General features: G+C 36.8%; 1 protein-coding gene across 4 annotated transcripts in view; it reads right to left on the bottom strand.

Annotated features, from left to right (window-relative positions):
- Nucleotides 1-1260: 1260 nt before the first annotated feature.
- Nucleotides 1261-26500, bottom strand: part of PHKA1 (phosphorylase kinase regulatory subunit alpha 1) — a 130930-nt gene continuing 105690 nt past the window's right edge. For 2 of the 4 annotated variants that reach the window (XM_027099629.1, XM_027099626.1), the window contains 11 exons: nt 23088-23244; nt 22534-22613; nt 21287-21365; nt 21017-21146; nt 17850-17951; nt 16819-16934; nt 16642-16689; nt 9127-9297; nt 6917-6970; nt 4687-4887; nt 1261-3480 (listed from right to left, as the gene is read on the bottom strand). In XM_027099629.1, the coding sequence (XP_026955430.1) occupies nt 3307-3480; nt 4687-4887; nt 6917-6970; nt 9127-9297; nt 16642-16689; nt 16819-16934; nt 17850-17951; nt 21017-21146; nt 21287-21365; nt 22534-22613; nt 23088-23244 (1312 nt within the window). In that variant the 3' untranslated portion in view covers nt 1261-3306. The remainder of the gene's footprint in view (nt 3481-4686; nt 4888-6916; nt 6971-9126; nt 9298-16641; nt 16690-16818; nt 16935-17849; nt 17952-21016; nt 21147-21286; nt 21366-22533; nt 22614-23087; nt 23245-26500) is intronic. The other 2 variants (XM_027099627.1, XM_027099628.1) reach the window with 2 other exon arrangements.

Here is a 26500-nt window from a genome sequence, read left to right on the forward strand (position 1 = left end):
ATTGCTATCCTCACCCACATACCGTTACTGCAAGAGTACTGTTACTGGTTTGAGAACAGGTCCTTTGCTTTTAGGCCTAGCCTTAAAAGAAATCGGACTTCTGCTAAATAGAGGGTGACCATGCCATCCAAACTGGGACACTTTTGAGTGACAGAGAGTGCTATTAATAATTATGCCAGGACAACAGGCATAAACGGGGACTGTCCTGGGCAAACCAAGACCTAAGGTCACTCAAGTTTAATAGGAAATGAAGACTAAGTGTGGAAGACACTATATTTATCTCCATTGCATTAGTACAGGTACTAGGTATTTGGTAAGTAGAAAAGGGTCAGAGTAAGAATAACTTTGGACCCATCAGCTGCATAAAATTCTCAGAATGTAGTATAACCTAATTAACCAGGATGGGACTGCAGAGACTGTTCATCCTTGCTGGATAAACCCTCTCTTGTTACACAAAAGGCTAATGAGTAGTTGAACAAGATTCTGCCGAATAGTTATAACACTTAGGAGAACGAACTGTTTTTAGGTACCCTCCAGTTGTGCAGGAGCACCACCTGCAAACAATTATAATGCTGACCAAAAATCAGTCTTATTCATTCATCAGAACAGGCTCCCGACAGATGTCAATAAGCTAGTTGGAATTCAGTGAGCCTAGTTTGAGCAGTCATGCACTCGAATGATAAAACTGCATTTCTTTACATATATTACATACCATATTATATAATGTATAATATATGATTTATGTATTAATATTATTCTACTTTGACCCAATTATGAACTTTGACTGTACCGCATAATTAGAGTATGTAAAATAGAGCCATGAAATAAACTCCAATGACAGAAACACATATAAAGTTTTGCACATTGGCACCAGACATGATTTAATTGGAAATTCTAATTTTTTATTCTGTTTTCAAAACATAAGTGCTTAAAAAGTGTCCAATGTGTTTTTTAGTACCACATGCTTAAAATGAACAAAATATGAATCAAGTTTTCTAAACAGTTGCTTTAAAAGTGAAGTAGCTGTGTGTGGGAAGCATAGTGATAGATAACTTCATAAACCCAGAGAAATGTAGCCATCAGGGTCAGTTCAGGTAAATTTGTGTGGGAGGGAGTGGTGGCTTTCAACTGTGCCACTCCAGATGTACTCTCTGTGGCTGGGGTACACTTGCAGCCAGTGAAAAGACAGTTTCAGAACAGGGTGTAAATTTTCTTTATATGTGACCAGAAAATCACGTAATCAGAAAGCTACTTACTGTGTGTTTCCATTTCCTATAAGAGAGGTACTGAAAAGTTTGGCCATCCTTTCTTTGTTTCCACTATCTGTTTTCTATCACCCTACTATGCTCATTTATTCATGTGTACTCATAATATTGTCACTGGTTCTGTTACAATTATTTAGAGAATCCCCCATCCCCATTCTTGGAGAAAAACCTGAAAAAATCTGAAGGAAAATAGGGGATTGAAGTAGGAGGTTATCTGAGTATAAACAGGGAAATTAGTAGAGTCTTAACAGGAGAAGGAAAATGCTATGGACTGAATGTTCGCATCCCTCCAAAATTCATATCTTGAAGCCTTAATCCCCAATGTGAAAGTATTTGGAGGTGGGAGCCTTTGGGAGATAATCAGGTAGAGTCCCCATGGTAGGATTAGTGCCCTGAGAAAAAGAGGAAGAGCCGAGAGCTCACTCTCTCTGTGCCATGTAAGGATACAGCAAGAAGGCAGCTATCTACAAACCAGAAAGAGGGCCGTCACCAGACACTGAATCTGCTGGTACTTTGATCTTGTATCTCTCAGCCTTCAGAACTGTGAGAAATAAATGTTTGCTGTTTAAGCTACCCTGTCTATGGTATTTTGTTATAGTGGCCTGGAACTAAGACAGAAAGTTAGGAGAAACATTCTTCAACTGGCTACCTAAACATGAGACTAGGAAAGAGGACTCAAGGAATCCTCCACTATCTTTTGCGTATCAGCCTGAGGCCATAGTCACACCCCTCTCCCACACACAACACTCATATTTACATACTTAACTCAGTTTGTCAAATGTAGATAAAGACAGATATACAGACATGTCAAAACTACTTAACATTCAGAAAAATTCCCACGTGTGCTTAGACACACATACAAATGCAGGTGTTTACGAGAGACAGATACATGCCTGCAGATATCAAGATATACATAGATATGAACACAGAGAATCAGGAAGTAAAAATGTAAATGAATGAGTTTAAAAGTAGATAGGAGGGCAGGGAGTTGGAGCGGGTGGATGCTATAGAGAGTGAATAGGTGAGTGAGACGGAGACCAGGTGAGCACAAAGAAAGAGTGCTCAGTAAAGCAGCTATAGACTGGACTGCTATATGCCTGTTCGCCAAAGACAGAGGCTTCAATTATTCTCTGTGTTGTATGCTGGCCCACTCTTCAGAGCCATGGATTAGTGTACAAGGCTCTCTTCAGGGCACTAACCCATCTCTAATTCCTTCTCTGTTTCCTAGGTGTAAGACTCTACCCAGACATCTTCTCTTCTGCCCCCCTCCTTTCTGGAATTGGGATCCTGGCTCTATTTCTCTGGGTTATTCTGCATTTTCTACCACAAATACATCTTTGAGTACCAGCAATCTTCATAAAATGTGATTTTAAGTGTTAATACTGAAATCCTTAAATATGCACACTGCACTTGCATTTTTTTGATATTTCACCAAAGGGAGAGTAAGAATTATGTGTGCCGATATAGAGAAGGCAAAAGCAGAGACAGTAAGTTCTGCACAGAAAGGAGTTCATCATTCAGTGTGAGGCAGCATGTGAGTAAAGAAGAAAACCATGATCTGGTACTCTTTTCCCAAGAAAAGGCACTTAGGATAGACATTTCCAATTTATAGCAGCATAAAGTCCAACAATTTAGGGTTTACTCACTTGAAATAATGTTCCAAAGCACCCACTACTCGTTCACACAATGAACCAAACATAAGAAAAATCAAACTTTAGGAATAAGTTATTATTAACACCTGCTCCCCAAACAGGAGTTAGAAAACTAAGGTTGTAACAGATCTAGAGAATAAAAACACATGCAAACTTTTATGAACCATGAAAGAATTAAGGCACTGAAAAGCCTGGGTGAGCAGATGCCTCCAGGCAAGGGTTCACGTCTTCTACACCAGTTAGTTTATCAGAAAAGTTCGCTCTTCTTGGGAGGGATGGGTTGGAAAGGGGCACGGTCGGGAGTGATCAGGCCATCACATTTCAGTTCCATGCACAATGAGGCAGGAGCCAGCTGTCAAAAGGCTCCCAGCAGCCAGGGCCTAGAGGCCTCACTGCATGGCACAGATGCTGTGAGGCAGGAACTCCTGCACGTAGGTGGCAGCTGCCTTGGAGAGGTAGGTCATGGTGCCAAACCTGCCACTGGGTGCACTGTCATACAGAAGAGTACAGATGCCAGATGCAGGATCCTTGGCCAACATGATATCATCTGCGCCGAGGGTTTTCTGTTTGATTTTTAAGGGTGGGAGAACACAGGGGAAAGGAAAAATTACTAATCCTACTAATTAAAGTCCTGATTAGAATAACTCAGAGCCTCCTCCCCATCACCAACTAGTTGGATCTTAGGCTGTTTAGACAGGAAGGGATCAGGGTTATGCACAAAATGGTGACTATGAGTTTCTATATATGCATTTTTCACTAGATCCTAAAATCACATGAAATTATTTTTAAAGCATTAATTGTTTTGAATTTTTGAAAGTTAAATATAATAGGTAATTACAGTTGTGTTTGTTAAAGAGTCAAATGTTAATACTTACAAATCACCCTAGAGGGACTTTGGTCTGAATCCTTCTAGTACCACTGATTTCAGCATGTATTATTTTATCTTGCATTTCATCATTATTTCTTTCTAAGTCGACTTAATTCAAATAGACCTCAAGCTTTCCAATCTAGAGTCTATGCCTAAAAGGGATCACATTTTCTGCTACAACGAACTAAGAGCAATCAGAATATTTAAAATTAGGACTGTCCTAGAAAATCCTTGAAAAGTCCTAGAGAAACTTTTAATTTCCTTTGCATTCCCCCCCAGGGCCTAATAGAATGAAACACGGATTACATGTTTTGGAGACTGTTCTATTAACAGCAGTGCATGTCCTTCACTTTATGTGGTCCTACTCTTAATCTAAGAAATATTTGGAAAGCTTTCAATAGTTTGCATTTTTAAAATGTGCTTTATTTCCTGGAATAAGATTTATTAAGAAAATAAGGAAATGTAGAATTAAAAGTTTCACTTTAATATTTTCCTACAGGTAAGAGAGAAAAGCAAAACCAAAACAAAACCAAAATCAAATCTTCTCTTTTCCTTAATAGTCCAGAAAGGATATACTACCCAATAGTTTCTTATTAAGTCCTTATCGCTACGAAAAGTAGTGTGATAAAAGTAGTCTGAAATATGACGAAAAGCATAAAAGTCTCCTGAGTTCCAGGCAACTTTACCATGTAACACAACCACAAAACTCATGGTAAAAGACAGAGGTCATCCCACAGCTTACTTCTTTTACAGATAGAGCTCAGAGCCACTACAAAGGGGGCCTAGAAAAGAGCTATGAGGAAGAGGACACAAGAAAGTGACCTTGGCTTCTTGAAGAGCTCTGAATGCAGTCAGGTTAGTATCAGACATTCCTCTTTGAGAAAACAACAGGTTTGCCTACCTGTTCTTGAAGAAACAAGTCATTGGCAATATGCACTATTTTTTCCACAGCAATGATGCTTCCAATACTATGAATTTCAATGTCTGACATCATGGTGAGGACCAGGATGGCTTCAACCAGAAGCTGGCGGTACTCCGGCTGAGGTACACGATTCAGGACAGACTCCACGTGAACAGAGAATTTAATCTCACCTGGAGTCATCTGTGATAGAGAAGAAGAAAATCACTTCCTAAGAGCCCATCATGCAGGAGACATCAATTACCTATTCTGAAAGGCAGAAGAAATACTGTAGCCAAGAGTACTGCTTCAGTCTCCTTTAATATAATTGAGTGAGTACATAGGTTCAATCTTGTTTTTGAAGGCAATCTGGCAAGCATAACAAGAGTCATAAAAGTATCAATGCCCTCTAATCCATAATCCTCCTTCTGGAAGTTCATCCTAAGGAAATAATTCAAGAGAGGAGAAAAGCCCTATGTGCAAGAGTGTTTTATAGCAGCATTAGTCACAAGTGGAAAACTAGAAGTAATCTAAACATGGGAATGGTTGTGTAAATAATGGCATATCATGGTACAGCAACTTCATGAGTTTCTATAGAATCATTAAAAGAATAAATAAGATGACTGTGGATAAAGGAAAAATCTAAGTAGAAACTAAAATTGTATATACGTGATGATGAGGATTATGTAAAATATTTATATACTGTTAGATTAAAAAGGGCATGAAGAAATATGAAGTTATTTTAGGGTGAAGGGGATTGAGGGCTAATTTTTGGTAAAACTGTATTAAGTATATACTTTAGGGTGGCAATGTAGATTTGAAGTCTAAAGACCTGGGTTCAAGTCCTGTCTTTGTCAGTTACTGGTTCTATGACCTTGGACAATTCACTTCTCTAAATTTGTATGCTTATCTGTGAACTAGGAACTACAATCCCTTCCTTAGCTATCTCACATAGTTGTGCTGAAGATCAAATTAAAGACTGTGTAAAGGTGTTTTGGAGACTCTTAAAGGTACATTCAGGTATGTATTATTATTAATTCTGTTAACATTTCAATCTTGCTTAAAGGCAGAGAGAAGACCAAGAGAGGACACAGTGTTCTTTACTAGGGAAGAGGCTTCTAGGAAGGAGTGGAGCCCTGAAACACAGCATTAACTTTCTGTACCCACCCTTGCAGCCATGATCTACAAGAACTCCAGAGTTTTTGAGAATTTTCTACTATCCAGTCTTACTATTCTCAGCTTCCCAATTCTCGCTCCTTTGTTGATTTTATATAAAAGCTATTTCTTTATAATTTCAGTGTGACTGGGCAAAAAGCAAAATATAAAAGCACCTCCTAATCTATGTCTGTGGTTCATGGCAATGTTTTCCAACCATGGTGATATATCAGGATTATTCTAAGGATTTTTTTTTTTTAAAGTACAGGTGCTCGGGCTTCCCTGGTGGCGCAGTGGTTGAGAGTCTGCCTGCCAATGCGGGGGACACGGGTTTGAGCCCTGATCTGGGAAGATCCCACATGCCGCGGAGCAACTAGGCCCGTGAGCCACAACTACTGAGCCTGCGCGTCTGGAACTTGTGCTCCGCAACGAGAGGCCGCGACAGTGAGAGGCCCGCGCACCGCGATGAAGAGTGGCCCCCGCTCGCCGCAACTAGAGAAAGCCCACGCACAGAAACGATGACCCAACACAGCCATAAATAAATAAGTAAGTAAATAAATAAATAAAATTTAAAAAAATAAAAATAAAAAAATAAAGTACAGGTGCTCATGCCCCATCCCTGGAGAGTCTAATCCACTGAATTGGAGATAGGAGCTCAGGTTACTGTGATATATAGTTAGAGCTAAGGACCATTGGTTTATGATCACTGGTTTATAGTCTACAAACATGTTAGTAGAGAAAGGTAGGGATGAGCAGGATGGGGACATGAGAAGTCATTCATTCATTCATTCTTAGATTTCTATCTCATCTGCCATTTCTAACTCTGGCAACACTCACATAAATCAGCCTAACTTAATCAACCACTAAAAGAAACTGCCTTTATATAATTAATGTAACACATAATTATTCTCTAATATTCCCATTCTATTTTTTAAGAACATTCTCTCCTTTCTTCCAATGCATTTCTTGTTCAGTTGATTTATAAAAGCATAGATTTGTTATTTTGAAAAGAGATCACTGAAATACTTTAGCCAGACAAGCTATCAATCAAATAAATGTGAAAGACACAGAATCTTACCTCTCTAGTGGTTGAAGAAGGAAGAACAAAACCTTCCACGGAAAGTCCATGACACTGCAAAACAGCAAAAACGTCACCCAGGATATGCTGACAACTGGGAGACTGTAAGGAGACACTTAGTATTTCTAAGTGTGTTCCCCTGGGTAGATGCTGAGTAATCACAGGCCAGGGAAAGGCCCTGCAGCCCACGGGTCTTTGCCAAGGGGTTACGCTTACTGTGTGGCAAGAAGCAGGGTTGGACTATAGGGAACTCAAGCTTCATCCTCTACTTAGGGGAGTGGAAGGGTCGGGAAGGTCTACCTGCTGAGATAGTCTAGCCCTAAAGATTCAGAGACTATCTGAGAGGATACCACGGTAGGTCCCAGAGCCATCACAAATAGACTTTCATAAAGATTTTTTTGGGCTGAAGAGAAAAAACTCAAGATATGCATTTACCAGACATGCATAGTTACATTTTCTAGTTAAGCATCCCTCGTCAGCACTCCTGATCCCCTCACTCTGCTCTACTTTCTCTACAGTATGTCATCTTTCAACATTCTGTATAATTTACTTATTTATTGTGTTTCTTATTTATTGTCTCTCCTTAGTAGAATGTAAGTTCCATAAGGACAGAGATCGTCGTCTGTTTTGTTTTCTGTTGTATTCCTGTGAGCACCTAGGACACTGCCTAGTGCATGGCAGATGCTCAAGAAATACTGTATGAACGAATGATATTTTATCTTCCCCCCACCATCAATTCAATTATTAAAAAGCAGTGGGAATTAATGATTTGCCATTTTAGATTTTAAATAAATCAAAACATTATATATTAAACCACAGATAAATATTCCAATCCAAAAAGTTTATCGACCCTACCAGACACTTCCATCCCATGTTCCATATGCCAAATAACAATCTTTGAGAATTACCAGCCTTGAAACATATGTGCAGAGTGATTATGTTACATTCATACTCTGAAAGGAATGGAATGAAAATAAAAACAGACGGCATTTGTTTTTCCCCTTTACATTAGGATTTCAAATTCATGCTTTGATTCTGCCACAAAATACCCAATTTTCCCAGTCAGACTTGAATGTTCCTTCCCTTGTATTCTCACAGCCTTCTGGTTTTGCACTTTTATCATAACACTTTTGGCCTTGCATTACAGCTGCTATGTAAGAAGATAACTATGGATTAAACTCTTTGATGACAAGAACAGACACTTTCCATGGTATCTGGGTAGAAGAGCACCTACTACATGTAGTCTGTGAAACTGAATTGCCATAAGCCAGGCAGAGCTGGAGAGATACAGCACATATCTGTTACCACTGTGCTACAGCAGTTAAATGGAAGGAAAATAACTGATAGGTACTCTTTGAAAGGAAGATCGCCAGAGTTGATAGTTCGAGGAATCAAATTTCACCTTTCCAAAGATCACCTGATTCTGTCCCTGGAATATCAGTGTGCTAAGGGGAGAAACATAACTAAAGGTTTTGAAGTCCTGGTTGAAGTGTTCTTCAGGTCATTACCAAGGGCAATGAAGCAAAAAGTGGCACCTATGAGACTATGAATGAGATCTATGAATGAGTACAATAGTCTTTTTGGCCTTCTAAATCTGTCACAATCATAATGGTGTGATGTCCCCTTGAAAGTCTTTGGCAAACTAGGCCTTTGACAGAAAAACAAAAATTGGTCACACCAGTAGAGTCTCTGGACTATTAGCATCACTATGACTGCATTTATTTAGTAGTTTTCATCCAAGAAAAAAAATAGGTAAGAGCGTCTCATAAAGCTTCCCAGATGCCACAGTTGTTTTACTGTAGTAACATTTGTTATTAACAGCACATTGCTACAAATAACATTTCTACTCTACAATAGCTACAAAGAAAGTGAGTCTTTATCACCACATTCATTTGATTAGCAGTAAATGTATCACAATGTCCCACAATATCCAACCACGGCCAAAAAGCAGAGAAGTGATGATTTTTGAAATCTCATTTATAAACACTGCAACAGTAACAGTTATGGAGAGAGACTAAATTATCAGTAATGTCAAAATAACAAATCAACTGTTTCATTTTAATGTTTTCTTCTAGGTTTTATCCATAAGAGCACATGACTTTTATATAATTGCAGTGATATCATAGTCATGTCATATCTCAGACAAGGAGACTGATAATTTCATGGGGGGTGTGTGAAATAAAGAGACATCTACAGTGTATTATGCTCACCTTCTGCAAAACTTTCCATACTTTTTGATAAAATCCAATTGGGACTCTGTTTAGTGCTCCATCCAGCCTTCTTCGGCGTTGCCATTGACCTTGACGACTATCTTTAGATGTCTGTTGACCACATGCACTAGGGAAGGACCCAATACTTGGACTCATAGAGGTTCCAGGTGACTTGGGAGAAAAGTAGAGGAAAGAACATAAATCAAGAGTTATCTGTTTCTATGATTAAAGTATTATAGCACAATGAATAATAAACACACTCAGCAGAATTATAAACCACAAATTAAGTGTAACACCCAAGACAAAAAGGTTATAGAGAAGCTAGAAGACTTATGAGTAGATAGCAGCAATGTAAACAGGTATGAGCCTTTCAGAAAGCATCTAGTGATACATAAGAAAAGCCATAAAAATACTGATGACATGGGAGGTTCTTCACTGTCTCTTTGCCAGGTTATTTCTGTTAAACTTCTAACTGGTCTATGGCTTGGTTTGTTGCTCCTGTAGGCTATAACACAAGTCTCAATTTAAAAGAATTGAAATAAGACACAAAGTATATTATCTTACTACAATGAAATTAAATTAGAAATCAGTAACAAAAGGAAATTTGGGAAATTTACAAATATGTGGAAATTAGACAACACATTCCTAAATAACCAGTGGGTTAAGAAAGAAATCACAAGGAAAATTAGAAAACACTCTGAGATGAATGAAAATGGAAACACAACATACCAAAACTTATGGGATGCAGCTAAAACAGTGCTTAAAGAGAAGTTTATTTTATAAATGCTTGTATTAAAAAAGAAGAAAGATCTCAAATCAATAACCAAACCTTCTACCTTAAGACAATGAAAAAAAGAAGAAAAGAAGAGCAAATTAAACTGAAAGCAAAGAGAAGAAAATAACAAAGACTTAACAGAAAGAAAAATAAAGAACCAAAAATAATAGAAAAAAATCAATGAAACCAAAAATTTGTTTCTTTGAAAATAAACATCAAAAAAATTGACAAATATTTAGCTAGACATACCCAAAAAATAAAAAAAGGAAATGTATTAAAGTCAGGATAGAAAAAGAGGACATCACTTCCAACCTTAAAGAAATAGAAAGGATTATAAGGACATACCATTGGCAGTCACATGTCAACAAATTATTGATATATAACTTAGGTGAAAACCACAAGTTCCTAGAAAGACACAAACTATCCAAATGGACTCCAGAAGAAACAAAATCTGAATAGATTTATAACAAAGAGATATAACTAGTAATTACAAAACTTTCACAGAGAAAAGTCCAGGTACAGGTGGCTTCACTGGTTAATACTACCAAACATCTGAAGAAGAATTAATATCACTTCTTCACAAACACTTCCAAAAAAGAGAAAAGGAAGGAACTTCCCAACTCATTCTATGAGGCCAGTATTAGCCTTACACCAAAATCAGACAAAGACATCACAAGAAAACTACAGATCAATACCCCTTATGAACAGAGGTACAAAGATCCTCAACAAAACACTAGCAAACCTAAAAATTCAGCAACATATAAAAAAGATGATACACCTTTTAATACACACAATGAAGTAGAATTTATTCCAGGAGTTCAACGTTGTTTTAACATCTGGACATCAATCAATGTAATACACCCTATCAACAGAATAAAGGATAAAACCCATATCATCCTAATAGATGCAGAAAAAGCATTTAATAAATTCTAACACCGCTTCAATGATAAAAAACACTCAACAAACTGGGAACAAAGGGGTTCTTCCTAAACCTAATAGAGGGCATCTACAAAAAACCCACAGCTGACATCATAATGAATGGTTGATGACTGAATGTTTTCCCTCCTAAGATCAGAACAAGACAAAGATGTTCAATCTTGCTACTTCTATTCAGTATTGTACTGGAGGCTCTATCCAGGGCTATTAAGAAGGAAAACAAAAGTCATTCAGAGTGGGAAGTCATTTGCAGATGACATGATCTTGTATATAAGGAATTCACTAAAAAACAATTAGAACTAATAAATGAGTTCAGTGAGGCTGCACGATATAAAATCAATATACAAAAATTAATTGTATTTCTAAACAGTAGCAATCAACAATCTGAAAATGAAATTAAGAAAACAATTTTGTTTAAGACAGCATTAAAAAGAATAAAATACTTAGGAATAAATTTAATGAAAGAAGTGTAAAACATACACTGTGAAAACTACAAAACCTGTTGAAAGAAATTAAAGACCTAAATAAATAGAGATCCTATTTTCATGGATCAGAAGACTTAATATTGTTAAAATGGTAATACTCTCAAAACTGATCTATAGATTGAACACAATCTTTATCAAAATCCCATTGGGTTCTTTGCAGAAATTGACAAGCTTATCCTAACATTCATGTGAAAATTCAAGGGACCCATGATAGCTAACACAATCTTAAAAAAGATCAAAGTTGGAGGACTCACAATTCCCAACTTCAAAATTTATTATAAAGCTACAATAATCAAGACTGTGTCAAGAAGACACTGCTTTGGGAAAACAAGTGTTCTCCTTACTTGCTGCAAGTAATAAATCCTTCCTTCTCTGGAAAAAAAAAAAGGCTGCGTCATACAGGCATAGGCTAGGCATGTAGATCAGTGAAATAAAATTGGGAGTTCAGAAATAAACCACTGCATTTTTGTCAGTTTTTAACAAGGGTGTCAAGAAAAGTAAATGGAGGAAAGACAGTCTTCTATCTAAGAGATAGTGCTAGAACAACTGGATAGTCACATTCAAAAGAATGAAGTTGGACCCCCTACTACACACCATACACAAAAATTAAGTCCAAATGGGTTACTGTGCAAAAAAGAGTTAATATAGAAGGCCAGAAATGCTATTCTTGGAAAGGCCTGATTATAAGATTGGCCCTTGGTTGGCATTTGGAGAGCTGGATTTTGGGAGGGTTTCCACCATTCTCAGAATTGATTAACAGTGGCTTATTGTGCCTAAACTGTTTGTGGAAACTCTATGGTTTATGTTGAACATTTGCTTTCCCTCTGGGAGTCTAGAGTTTTGGTACATGCCAGACAGAGGCTGTTTATGTGACCAGCCCCCAGTAAAAACCCTGGGTGCTGAGTCTTAAATGAAATTCCCTGGTTGGCAATATTTCATACATGTTGTCACAACTCATTGCACGGGGAGTTGCATCCTGTGTGACTTTACTGGGAGAGCACTCCGGAAGCTGGTGCCTGTTTTCCCTGGACTTTGTCCAATGCACCTTTTCCCTTTGCTGACTTTGTTTTGTATTCATTTGCTGTAATAAGTCATAGCTTTGAGTATGCTTAGTCCTGTGAGTCCTCCTAGTGAATCACTGAACCCGAGAGGTGGTCTTGGGGACCCATAAACATAATCATAGACCTAATTGTAAGAGCTAAAACTACAAAACTCTTAAAAAATAGGAATAAATCTTTGTGACCTTGGGCTAGGCAACGCCTTCTTAGATAGGACACTAAAAGAAAAATTAGATGAATTGGACTTCACCCGAACTAAAAACTTCTGTTCTTCAAATGACACTATCAAGAAAGTAAATTGCGTGGTTGATATGCTTCAGAGAAAAAAAAAGTGAAAAGCAACACACAGAATGGGAAAAACTATGTGCCAATCACATATCTGATAAGGGACTTGTATCCAGAATACATAAAGAACCTTTAGGGACCTGTATCCAGAATATATAAAGAATCTTTACAACTCAACAATAAAAAGACAAATAACCCAATTAATAAATGGGTAAAGGATCTGAATGGACATTTCTCCAAAAGAAGATAAACAAACAGTCAATTGGCACATGAAAAGATGTTTAATATCATAAGCCTTAGGGAACTGCAAATCAAAACCACAATGAGATACCACTTCATACCCACTAAAATGGCTAGAATCAAAAAGATGGACAATAGCAAGGATTGGTGTGGATATGAAGAAATTGGAACCCTCAGACATTGCCAGTGGGAATGTAAAATGGTACAGTCCCCTTTGGAAAACAATTTGGCAGTTCCTCATGCTAACCATAGTTACCAAATGACCCAGCACTTCTCCTAGATGTATATCCAAGAGAAATAAAAACATATGTCCACACAAAAACTTGTACATGAAGGTTCATAGCAGCGTTATTCATAACAGTCAAAACCCAGAAACAACTCAGATGTTCATCAACTGATAAATGGATAAATAAAATGTGGTGTATATCAATACAGTAAGGTATTGTTCAGCAATATAAAGGAATGAAGTATTGGTACATGCTACAACATAAAACTTATAAAAGTAAAGGATAAAATACATTGGGGAAAGTGTTTATTTGACAGTTTAGATTCAGAAATAAATATAAAATAAAAAGAAGGTAATAGAAATATTTTCTGAGAAAAGAACTTCTTACATTTTAATTTGGATCAAATGCCTATATCACCACTGCTATGTAAAAGAGAAAAGTGCCCTAAGGCACTTCTATTGGCCAGTGACTATCACACTGATGCACCAAGTAGATGAACTCCATTTGATTTATCTTCATTGTCTTCGTCTCTACCATCAAGATCCTAGGCTGGGCTTCCCTGGTGGCGCAGTGGTTGAGAGTCCGCCTGCCGATGCAGGGGACACGGGTTTGTGCCCCTGTCCGGGAAGATCCCACATGCCGCGGAGCGGCTGTGCCCGTGAGCCATGGCCGCTGAGCCTGCGCGTCCCGAGCCTGTTGCTCCGTAACGGGAGAGGCCACAACAGTGAGAGGCCCGCGTACCGCAAAAAAAAAAAAAAAAAAAGATCCTAGGCTGCTGAAAGCGGAGTCAAACCACAAAGGCTATTCAGACTGTTTTCCAAAACCAAATATCAATAGTTCTGAGCTTTTAGATTAACTCCTCCTCTATGCCTCTGTCTTCCTTTATTAATGTAGATATGACAAAGTTGGCCAAGTCATACTACACTAATTCATTACAGGGTATATACTTGGTTAAAGTCAACAGAAATACCAATATTGTTTCCAAATTGTTTTCCATTTTTTGTTTGGTTGTCATCTGGCCTTAATCTCTTCAGCCTAAGAAATCTGAAATCATAGGCCATTATGGATTATTGATTTAAACCAAGGAAACTAAATCAGAGATCAGTCTTCCTAAACTGTAAGCGTCATGAGGGCAAGGACCACATCTGTTTTGTTCACTATTGTATTTCCAGTGCCTGGCACAAAATTGGCACTCAATTAATATTTACAAATGAATAAACAATAAGAATAGGTAACCCAGTGATTTTCAAACTTAAAAGTGCATCAGAATCACCTAGAAAGCTTATTAAAACACAGATTGCTGGGCCTCACCTCAGTCTTTCTGATTCAGTAGGCCTAGGATGAGAACAATATTTCACATCTCTAACAAGTTCCCAGCGGATACCGATGCTTTCCAGTGCCTGGCACATAGCAGGCATTTAATTAATTATATTAGTCAAAAGAATAAATGACTGAACAGATACTTAACAAATAAATACTTATTAAATTGAATTTTGTTTTCTGAAATGGAAAAGAGGTTGGAGTTGAACCCCCTCACCTGCCTTTTTGGAAAAGAAATGGAAAGATATCACCCTGCATGAAGTTGATTTATAAGTATAAATTTTACTTTTTGATTCTTTTTTTTTTTTTTTTTGCAGCACGCGGGCCTCTCACTGTTGTGGCCTCTCCCGTTGCGGAGCACAGGCTCCGGACGCGTGGCCTCAACGGCCTATGGCTCACGGGCCCAGCCGCTCTGCGGCATGTGGGATCTTCCCAGACCGGGGCACGAACCCCTGTCCCCTGCATCGGCAGGCGGACTCTCAACCACTGCGCCACCAGGGAAGCCTGATTCATTTTTTTTCAGTCAATCTGACTGTCATATAATACAAGATAACAGCAGTTACCAGAAAAAAACAGTGACATCAAATCTACACCCAGGGGATGACTACCATTGGGCTATAAAAAATATTTGAGAAAATAAATTTTTAAAGGGGATGAGGCAAGGCAAACATTATGTGTTTTTAAAAGTTATTAGTAGAGTAAAATTACAGACTATTCAAGTAACTAGCCAGCATGTTATCATTAGAAAAGCTGATGAAATAGCCTGACTCTAAAAGTCATGGTAAAGGGTAAAATAAATAAAACTACCTTTACAAGTATTTTTTCTATAATCAGAAAAGAGGGCATTGGTGAGTGGCAGAGAAAAGGGCTTAGAACAATACAAAATACCAGACAGGCAGGTGAGGATGGAAATCGGTATTTAGAAGAAAGAAAGTAATGAAAATTTAGAGCTCTCAATCCTCTAAATTACAGTCCTAATGATTTTGGCTTTCTTAAAGTCCTATAGGTAGTGTATGTGTAAAAAAAATTAAATGATATAGCTGGGTGGGTAGGTCAAGTCCTTAATATCATACTAATCTAGCTGGGAACATGGACTTCAAGTTCTAAATATATAATGAACATGTAAGTAATACTCTGTGACTATAAACAACCATGAAGTATTTAGCCAATCACTCTCAACCAAAACAAGAACTGTTTACCAGGAACATCACTTTAACTCTTCAGTATGAAATGTAGTTCTTTAACCTTTCAGATAGGAAAATGGTCATATTATACAAATTGTCTAGGAAAAAATCCTGTAAAGTGAACACTTTTCTATCACAAGGCCCCTTCTTATTCCATTCTGGTCTTGTACTTGCATAATATAAACGTAAAAGGGTATCTGATAGGTATACCTAAATTAAGTTTACTTCAAGTTAAACATCAAGCATTGGCTCTTTATTTTCCTAAATGGTTTCTGACTCCTAAAACAAACAGACACACAAGCACACAAACAAGCAAAATTTCCATTTTGCCTTTCCTCTTCTGGACGTGTTTTAATATCGTAAGCTAGCATAAGTCTATTTTGGAAGTAGAAGGAGTAGTTTTAAGCTTTTCATTAAAAGACTTTGAAATCACACCATTTCCCAGAGTTCTGAAAAACACTATGGAAGTTTGTGTTAATTATTTCTTTGTATAACACAATAACTCATCTATTCTCATCTTCAAGGAAAAAATTAGTCACAGCCTACAGTATGATGTTTGGTGACTCCCACCAACTCTCAGATTGATTTATATGTTTTTCCTCTATGTGTTCACAACACCTTTCGTATACCTCTATCATGACAATGATAAAAATCTAATTTCTGGACAATAACTGAAAATAGATGTTTAAAAAAGCCCTTACCTAGTCTGGTTCTTAAAAGCAAGAAATGTAAGTCTACTTCCATAAAATTAATTCCAAAATTATGTATTAATCCTAACAAGAGGAATTCAAGGTTTCAATTTCTTGCTATCAGAAACAAGTTACTTTCCTCTTAAAATCAGCAAGATAGTTTGGCCCAGAAAAATGAAAGCTATCTGCAGAAAGATTGCTAAAAAGGAGAATCAAACAAGCTACTCTGTGGCTTATCTTATTTGTAAAAAAGCCATAAGCTCATGCATGTTTTATAGAACTAAAGGCAGGTTAATCTATATTAAAGGATCCCTACTTGTTTCACCTGACTCTCAGTTGAGATAGACAGTCTACGAAAGTCCACCTGAAAAATAAATGGCTCAAATTAAACTCAGAATATGAAACAAAATACATGATCTTAACAAAGTCTGAGTCCAAAAGAATGTTCTTAAATATGAAAGTATCCCAGCTCAGTTCCCAAGTAGTATCTTACCTGCTTTATCTCACTTTTTAACTGCATAATCCCAGTTCGTTCTGGTTTGGTTGCTCCAACAGCACCAATCTCACGGATAGAAATAGCAGGGCTGATATTTGAATCAGTGAGACGAACTATATAGCATGACAGATTAAAGAGAAAGAGGGAGGATAACCAGGTTCAAATTTTTTTCTCCACCACATTTAAAAGACTTAGATGTATGTCCTCCTTTTATGTTAATAATAATAAAAACCAAACAACCAACTAAACCTTGCTATTCAAAGTGTGGTCCACAGGCCTGCAGCATTAGCTTCACCTAGAAGCTTGTTAGAATTTTAGGCCCAACTCTAGAATTAAAGCCTGCAGTTTAGCAAGATACCCAGGTGATTCTTATGAACAGTAAGGCTTGAGGAACACTGCTTTATAACTATCTAAGGTCTAGTATCCATCCATCTGACATTATATATTTATTTATTCTAAGTCTAAAAGTTAAGCATGAGAGATAACTCTTTTAATTTGCTCTGATGTTTTAGGTACTTGATATCAAATACCACTACCAAACCACCAAGTGCAGGTGTAAGGTTAATTTGTGATAGACCCCTAAACGTATTTGAATTTAAAAATGAAAGGATGTATCAGGTGCACTGTAGCAGCTACACACACACACACACACACACACACACACACACACACACACACACCACTATAAGTGCTACTGAATTATTGCCAACTGGAATACAAGAAAGTTTCAGATGATACAGGTTGCTAGTTGTCCTAAAGTAGAGTCTTAAGATAATGTAAGGGAATGTATAAAACAGTCCAAAACAAAATATGCTAGTAATCTACTTAACTGACATATCATTTAAGGGAAAAAAAGACACACAGTGGTTTCCAAATCTTGTTCCAGAAGACAGCTTTGGTTTTAACTTTCATATACTGGGGTCCTATTTATTTGGGAGAAAAGTTCCGCTGATAAAAGAAACACTTTAAAATCAATGAGACATTTAAAACAAACATTCTGAAATAGAAATGCAGTGATTCCACCTTACCGCTTCGTTCCACGCCAAACTCCTTGCCACTGAGAATGTGATGCAGGAGGTTCTTCATGGCTGAAGGACTGAGATTCATCAGGCCATCTGTGGCTTCCTCAGCTACTCAGCAGAAATGTTAGAACAGAGGGATTTCTAATTGACCTGCCACTCTCACCCTATTTTTTTCTCTATTTCCTTTCTTGCTTAGAATTTCTGAGTCACTTGATTGGAAGGAAAAAACGCAGACGTAGAGAATGGACTTGAGGACACAGGGAGAGGGAAGGGTAAGCTGGGATGAAGTGAGAGAGTAGCATTGACATATATACAGTACTGAATGTAAAATAGATAGCTAATGGGAAGCAGCTGCATAGCACAGGGAGATCAGCTCGGTGCTTTGTGACCACTTAGAGGGGTGGGACAGGGAGGGTGGGAGGGAGACACAAGACGGAGGGGATGTGCGGATATATGTATACATATAGCTGATTCACTTTGTTATACAGCAGAAACTAACACAACATTGTAAAGCAATTATACTCCAATAAAGATGTTAAAGAAAATAAATTTCCAGCACCATACTGCCTAGGTATTCGTCCTCCAACAGATTCTTAATAATTTAAGGACTGATTATCCAGTTTATGGATTAACTAGGCCCTTGATTTCTTCTTCACCCCTCTTCCACATCATTAGGATACTCAGTAGAATCTTTATTTGAAAGTGGGAAGAATGAAAGGAGTACAATGGAACTGGAAACCAGTCGGAGAAAGCAATGATTGTATCTATGAAGATGGGCTAAAATAATCAAAACTTCTCTCTATCTGGAAATATGGGGATTTAAAAAGAGAATAGATATGAATCTATGAAATTATGAAGAATATTGAGAATATAACTTGAATTTGTTCATCAACATCAGACACCTGTTATGAGTTTACTACATGTAGGTCATGATTTTAAACAATGTTAGTACAAACAGGTATGACATGGTACTTGACCTTGTGAGGCTGACCAACTATTTGGGAAAGACTGGACATGTAAACAAGATAAACAACAGTAAAACATGGCATGGCTATACTAAGTGTCAAATGAGAGGTAGAGACAATAAATGCTTTGGAAATAAGAGGAGACATCAATCTCCAAGGATGGGGACTGATAAAATTAGTGGGAAGTACTGTTGAAGTGGGAGGTAGAGGCCAGACTGTTGAGGGTCTTGAATATCAGACCCAGGGATCTTGACTTTATCCTAGAAGAAATAAATAGCCATGGTTTGATGAATCCACAGGAAAAAAAAATCTGTAATGGGCAATTAAGGAAAAGTGAAGAATGTTTGCGGATTTATCCCTTCTTGAGGTTTATTATTGAATAATCAGACTCTCATAAAACATCACTTGATACCAAAGCTTGAGAAAAAATATATATATATACATGTAATCTTATAACAATGTGCTGAACTGGCGATCATTTGGAATCAGGCAGACTTGGACTCAAATTTCACTATTTACCAGTTATGTAACTTCGTGCAAGTTATTAACCTTTCTGAGTTTCATTTTTTAAAAATTGCTCATTAGCTTTATTTAAAGAATTTAAAATTTTTATACAATTTTAAAGGTTACTTTCCATTTACAGTTATTACAAAATATTGGCTATATTCCCTGTGTTGTACAATACATTCTTTTTTTTTTAACATCTTTATTGAGGTATAATTGCTTTACAATGGTGTGTTAGTTTCTGCTTTATAACAAAGTGAATCAGTTATACATATACATATGTTCCCATATCTCTTCCCTCTGGCATCTCCCTCCCTCCCACCCTCCCTATCCCACCCCTCCAGGCGGTCACAAAGCACCGAGCTGATCTCCCTGTGCTATGCGGCTGCTTCCCACTAGCTATCTACCTTACGTTTGGTAGTGTATATATGTCCATGCCTCTCTCTCGCTTTGTCACAGCTCACCCTTCCCCCTCCCCATATCCTCAAGTCCGTTCTCTAGTAGGTCTGTGTCTTTATTCCTGTCTTACCCCTAGGTTCTTCATGACATTTTTTTTCTTAAATTCCATATATATATGTGTTAGCATACGGTATTTGTCTTTCTCTTCCTGACTTACTTCACTCTGTATGATAGACTCTAGGTCTATCCACCTCATTACAAATAGCTCAATTTCGTTTCTTTTTATGGCTGAGTAATATTCCATTGTATATATGTGCCACATCTTCTTTATACAATACATTCTTGAGCCTATTTTACATCCAATAGTTTGAGTTTCAATTCCTTTTACCATCAGTAAAAGTGAGATAAAAATACCTTCTCCAGTTGGTTGTTGTAAGGATTAAATGAGATAATATATGTAAATAAAAAGCAAAAAGTACAGTGTCTGGCATATGGTAGGTATAAAATAATCATTAGCTTTATTCCTTTAAAGGGTTATTTAAATATACATTATCTCATGTAATTTAGGTTAGATTCAAACCAATAAATTTAGCTACTTGCTAACAGCTCAATTAAAAGCCTTTTGGGGAAATTTAACTGAAACAATGGCTAAAATTGAGTTTTGCAACTGTGATTTTATCTTTGTATTCAATCCCTATCTCTATTACTTTGCCATTCTTGTTGAAATCAAATACCGAAGGAAAAAATAGTCATGCCACGGGGTCTCCCCATAATTCTGTGCTACAGCTTCCAAAGGCCCCATCTATTCTTCTAACTAAAATTGCTACCTTGCCAAATATACCTATAGCTAATATCAAAAAGAGTCTTGTCAGATAAATATGAATAGAAATATTGCCTTCCTTTATTTGATCCTGATGTTGACTAGACAGAATACTGACACTATAATCAAACTGATGTGGTGACTCAATCTGACAGCCAGAGGTGGCTATGCCTGAATCAGAATTGAACCCAGTCTATCACACTTAGTTTGATGTATGCCTCGGATCACTCTAGGAGTTAGTAGGAATGTCATTGGGAGTGCAGAGCCCCTAGGAGGTGGAATTTTGAAGTTGATAACTAATATATAAATTTGTCATAGCAGTCCCTTGACTTGTATAGAGACTGACTAACATGGGAACAAGACTGCTATACGCAGCTTCTGAGCTACCGATAAAAATCTTTTAGATTCCTTTCCCTCCTGATTCAAAACTCAATAGAACTCTATTAAAAGTGAATTCTGCCTCAAACAGTTACTTAATTGAATACCTGAGCATCGAAGGGAGTGGGCCAGTTCTGTTGCCATAACTTGTATGATCAGACCAATTCGAAGTCGAAACATTTCAGCAAAGAGGCCAGGCTGAGTTCGCATATACATGGCTAGATATACCATTATTTCCTGTGCATGGAATGAATATAGACAAAAATTATGCCCTAGATCTCACAAGGCTTATTTTGTGGTCTTCAGAAATTGCCAGATCAACTGAAAACAAACTTTTAAATATCAATCACCAGATTAGGCTTTATAATTCTGCTCACCTGTGTAAGAATTGAAATGCTCATGTCCCCTTCACTGGCTTCATCTATCAGCTGAGTGAGTACTTCATAGGGCAGAGGTCTAAGGAAGAGGACAGTGAAGAAAGACAAAATTCTGCAACTACTTAAAGCTAAATTTATTGAGAAAATAAAAAAGCTCCTCCCAAGTCCAAGTCAGTGTCTCAACATCTCATCATTACTGGTAGCATTCTGGTTCTTTCTGTCTTCAAAGTTCACTGCCTCCCCAAAGCACTCTGGCCCATATCAACTCAGGAGAGCTCTGCTCTCCCGTCTCTAAGCCTGGATTGCCCTTCTCCTTCCAAATTGTATTTAAAACTCACCCCATGACGTCCTTCCAGACCACTCTTTCATGGTTAATTCTTAACATTTGACAAGTAACTATTATGGCTAAAAAGTAATAAACTAAATTTAAGCTGTGCCTTTTGGAAGACATTTTATTACTTTACAATCACACCTTATAGAGTTATACTGATTTTTTATAGTTTCATCAGTTTACACACACACACACCCTCCTACACTTCTGACTCTCCTGTTGATACTAAGCACTCTGGGGGCATGGGGCATGCCATCTTCTTTTGGATTGCCCACAGTAGCCACAAAATTGATCTGATTTGTAATAAAAGGTTCTGTTTGCCAGGAATAAGGTGTTATGGATTGAACTGTGTTCCCTCTAAGTTCCTATGTTGAAATCCTAATCCCTAGTATCTCAGAGTGTCTTTACAGAGGTAAGCTAAAGTGAGGTAATTGGGTGGGCCCTAATCTAATATGACTGGTGTCTTTTATAAGTGAGAAATTTGGACACAGAGACACACAGAGAGAGAAGAAATGTGAAGAGACATAAGGAAAAAACAGCCATCTATAAGCCAAGGAGAGAGGCCTGGAACAAAGTCTAGAGTATAGCTGATTTTTTGTGGGGGCTAATTCCAGTTGCCCTGTTTGTTTGTTTTTTGAATAAAACGTTTGGTAAAGCCAATAAGTAAAAACAAACAAACAAAAAAACCCCAAAAGAGCAAAATACATTTGAGTACTACTCCCTGTGAGCCTTCTCTTTCATTTACTCATGTCCTATCACTACCAACATTCTCACATTCACTGTCCCTGATAGAAGCTCACACACGTAGGACATTATCATCCACTTATAGATTAGGACAAGAGAACTGCAGTCAGTCCACACAGCTCCTTAAAGTCTCAGAGAAGCTTCATCAAACCCAAACAAAAACCATACTAACGCAGAGATGGTCTTCTCTCGAGGTTCTGGAGGGAGTCCCACTGTCAAATGTTTCTGGTGGGAGAGAAGGTCTGTGCAGGCCTAGGAATAAATAGTATAATAGTATTATCCTTCCCATAACACCTCACATTTCCACGAAATTTTCTTTTTTCAGCCTAGAAACCTTTGCTCCCCCTTAACTTAATGACACATCAATCTTTTCCTCAGGAAATGCGATGAAGATCAGAAAAGAGGGATTTCTAGGAAGGAACAATGAAGTATTTTTATCTCCTAAAAGGTAGGAACTTTTAGCCTAGTATAAATTCATTCTTAAGACCTAGAATCCTCATAGTTCATAACACCTCTATAAGTCTACAGTTTATATGCTTCAGTATTATATATTTGACATTCATAAACAAAAAAAGCTACCTGATAATCAGAAATGTTATGTGGGAAAAACAACATCTTAAACGGTTAGATGCTGTGGTGACTGCCTTAAAAAACAACTGCAGAAACCAATTTATAAAAAGCACCTCCATTTAGATTTGGTATAAATTCAAGAAGAATTTATAGTACCTCATCGAGTGCTTCCACCTTCTTCCTTAAGATTCCAGAGATGTATCGGATCAGGCCCCAGTGACGAATTTCTCCAACTTTGCTATAGAGATCAGTAAGCAGCTCTCTGACTGTTGCACTCCCTTCATCATACAATCCAGTGTCCCAGTCAGGTCCTCTGGAATGTTAAAGGCAGGTCTACATTAATTATAAATAAAGCTACAGGCAACAATACTTTGTTTGTGTCATAGAGAATATGCCTGTTTTTGATAGGTTTCTCTCATTAGGAAATGAATGTTATTTACTACGAATTCTCGTAAAACTATTTTTAAGTTGGTACTGAAAGCCGAATACCTAGACAAGAATAAGTCTTAGTTTCAGTTGTGTTTTGACAAAATACATTCTTTTACCCTCTTAATGGGCTTCAAAGTAGCTGAAATTAAAGTCAAAGATTTAATTTAACTACTGAAAGTTCAGAAAGTATGCTACACTTAGGGAACTAATGAAGAAGTAAGAAGAATGTGTGCTTATTTTTAAAAGATACATATATATATATACACACACACACACACACATCATATACATTATTGTCGTAAAAGTTCCTATACCACAAGTCAACTGTGAAGTACCATAAAAGATATATGAAGTGCTATGAAATTGGGGAGTTTAATAGATGATAAAAGGTAGATTATTTATTAAATGATGTTAAGACAATCAAGTAGCCATCTGGATAAAACATTGAATCCATGCCTCACACTGTACACCAAAATTCCAAATGTATCAAATTTAAGTGTTAAAGTACTAAAAGAGATACGGGAGAACTATTTTATAATTTCAGAGTCAAGGACTTTTAAACTGTGAACTATACACAAAAAGCCATAAAAGAAAGATTGATACATTTATATATATATATACATAAATATACAAAACTTATTGCAAAAACCACTATAAGCAAAGTCATAGGACAAATTACAAACTGAGAAAAATATTTGCAATTCATAGGCCAATTTTCCTAATATATAAAGAATTCCACCAAAAAACTACTAGAACTCATCAATGAATTCAGAAAAGTCGCAGGATACAAAATTAATATACAGAAATTTGCTGCATTTCTATACACTGACAATAAACTATCAGAAAGAGAAATTAAGAACAATCTCATTTAAAATCAAATCAAAAAGAATAAAATACCTAGGAATAAATCTAACTAAGGAGGTAAAAGACCTGCACTCAGAAAATTGTAAGACATTGATAAAAGAAATTGAAGGTGACATAAGCAAATGAAAAGACATACCGTGCTCATGGATTGGAAGAATTAACATTGCTAAGGTGACCATACCACCCAAGACAATCTACAGATTCAATGCAATCCCTATCAAAATACCAATGGCATTTTTCACAGAACTAGAACAAATCATTCTAAAATTTGTATGGAAACACAAAAGGCACTGAATAGCCAAAACAATTTTGAGAAAGAAGAAAAAGCTGGAGGAATCATGCTCCCTGTCTTCAGACTATGCTATAAAGCTGCAGTCTTCAAAGCAGTATGGAACCGGCACAAAAGCAGACACACAGTCCAATGGAACAGAATAGAGAGCTCAGAAATGAACCCACAATTATATGTTTAATTAATGTTCAACAAAGGAGACGAATATACAATGGGGAAAAGACAGCCTCTTCAATAAACGGTGCTGGGAAAACCGAACAGCTACATGCAAAAGAATCAAACTGGACTACTTTCCCACACCATATATAAAAATACAGTCAAAATGGATTAAAGACTTAAATGTAAGACCTGAAACTATAACAATTCTAGAAGAAAACATAGACAGTATACTCTTTGACACTGGTCTTAGCAATATGTTTTTGGATATGTCTCCTCAGGTGTGGGAAACAAAAGCAAAAATAAGCAAATGAGACTACCTCAAACTAAAAGTTTTTGCACAGAGAAGGAAACTGTCAACAAAACAAAAAGGCTGCCTACTGAATAGAAGACAACTGCAAATGATATATCCAATGAAGGGTTAATATCCAAAATAGACAACTCATACAATTCACATCAAAAAAAATAAACAATCTGATTGAAAATAGGCAGAGAATCTGAATAGACATTTTTCCAGAGAAGACATACAAATGGCTAATAGGCACATGAAAAGATGCTCAATATCACTAATCATCAAGGATATGCAAGTCAAAACCACAATGAGATATCACCTCACACCCGTCAGAATGGCCATCATCAAAAAGATAAGAAATACGAAGTGTTTGTGAGGATGTGAAGAAAAAGGAACCCTCATGCACTGTTGGTGGGAATGTAAATTGGTGCAGTCATATGGAAAACAGTATGGAGATTCCTCAAAAACTTAGAAATACCAACAAGGACCTACTATATAGCACAGGGAACTATACTTAATATTTTGTACTAACCTATAAGGAAAAAGAATCTGAAAAAGAATATATATATATATATATATATATATGAAAAACTGAATCACTGCTGTACACCTGAACTAACATGACATTGTAAATCAACTATACTTCAATAGAATTTTCAAAAAAGGCAAAACCAAAACCCTTAAAAATAGAACTACCATATGATCCAGCAATTCCACTTCTGGGTATCTATCTGAAGAAAATGAAAACACTAATTTGAAAAGATATATGCACAGCTCTGTTCATTGCAGCATTATTTATGATAGCCAAGATATGGAAGCAACTAAATGCCCATCAATATGAATGGATAAAGATGTGAGATATATATATATATATATATATATATATATATATATATATATATATACACATACACACACACACATACACACACACATATACATATACACACATACATACACACACAATGGAATATTACTCTACAATAAAAAAGAATTAAATCTTGCCATTTTCAAAAACATGGATGGTGGACCTAGAGGATATTATGCTAAGTGAAATAAGTCAGACAGAGAAAGATAAATATTGTATGACTTCACTTATATATAGAGTCTAAAAAATAAAACAAATGAACAAACATAACAAAGCAGAAATAGTATCACAGATACAGAGAACAAACATGTTTGCCAGAGGAGAGAGGAGTGGGGGGAGCAGAGAAATAGGTGAGGGAGATTAAGAGGTTAAAAAAAAAGAATTCCAACAAATAGATAAGAAAATAAAAAACAACAAAAGAACATCTGGCAAAATAAGTACCAATGGCTTTTAAACTTAAGAAAAGGTGTTCAATCTACCATTTGGGTAAACAGGTATAAAAGTAAACACATATATATCTGTATTTACCTATATATGCATAAAATGTCCCTGGATGGATACACAAAAAATCAATAGCATTGATTGCCTATGAGGAGGGGAACCAGGTATCTGGGGAACAGAGGTGGGAGAAAGACTTTTTACCCCTTCACTGTATCCTTTTGTACTTTAAA

This window comes from Aethalodelphis obliquidens, unplaced genomic scaffold (genome assembly GCF_003676395.1).
Source record: "Aethalodelphis obliquidens isolate GAN/ISIS:26980383/991018 unplaced genomic scaffold, ASM367639v1 scaffold135, whole genome shotgun sequence".
NCBI classification, from domain to species: Eukaryota; Metazoa; Chordata; class Mammalia; order Artiodactyla; family Delphinidae; genus Aethalodelphis; species Aethalodelphis obliquidens.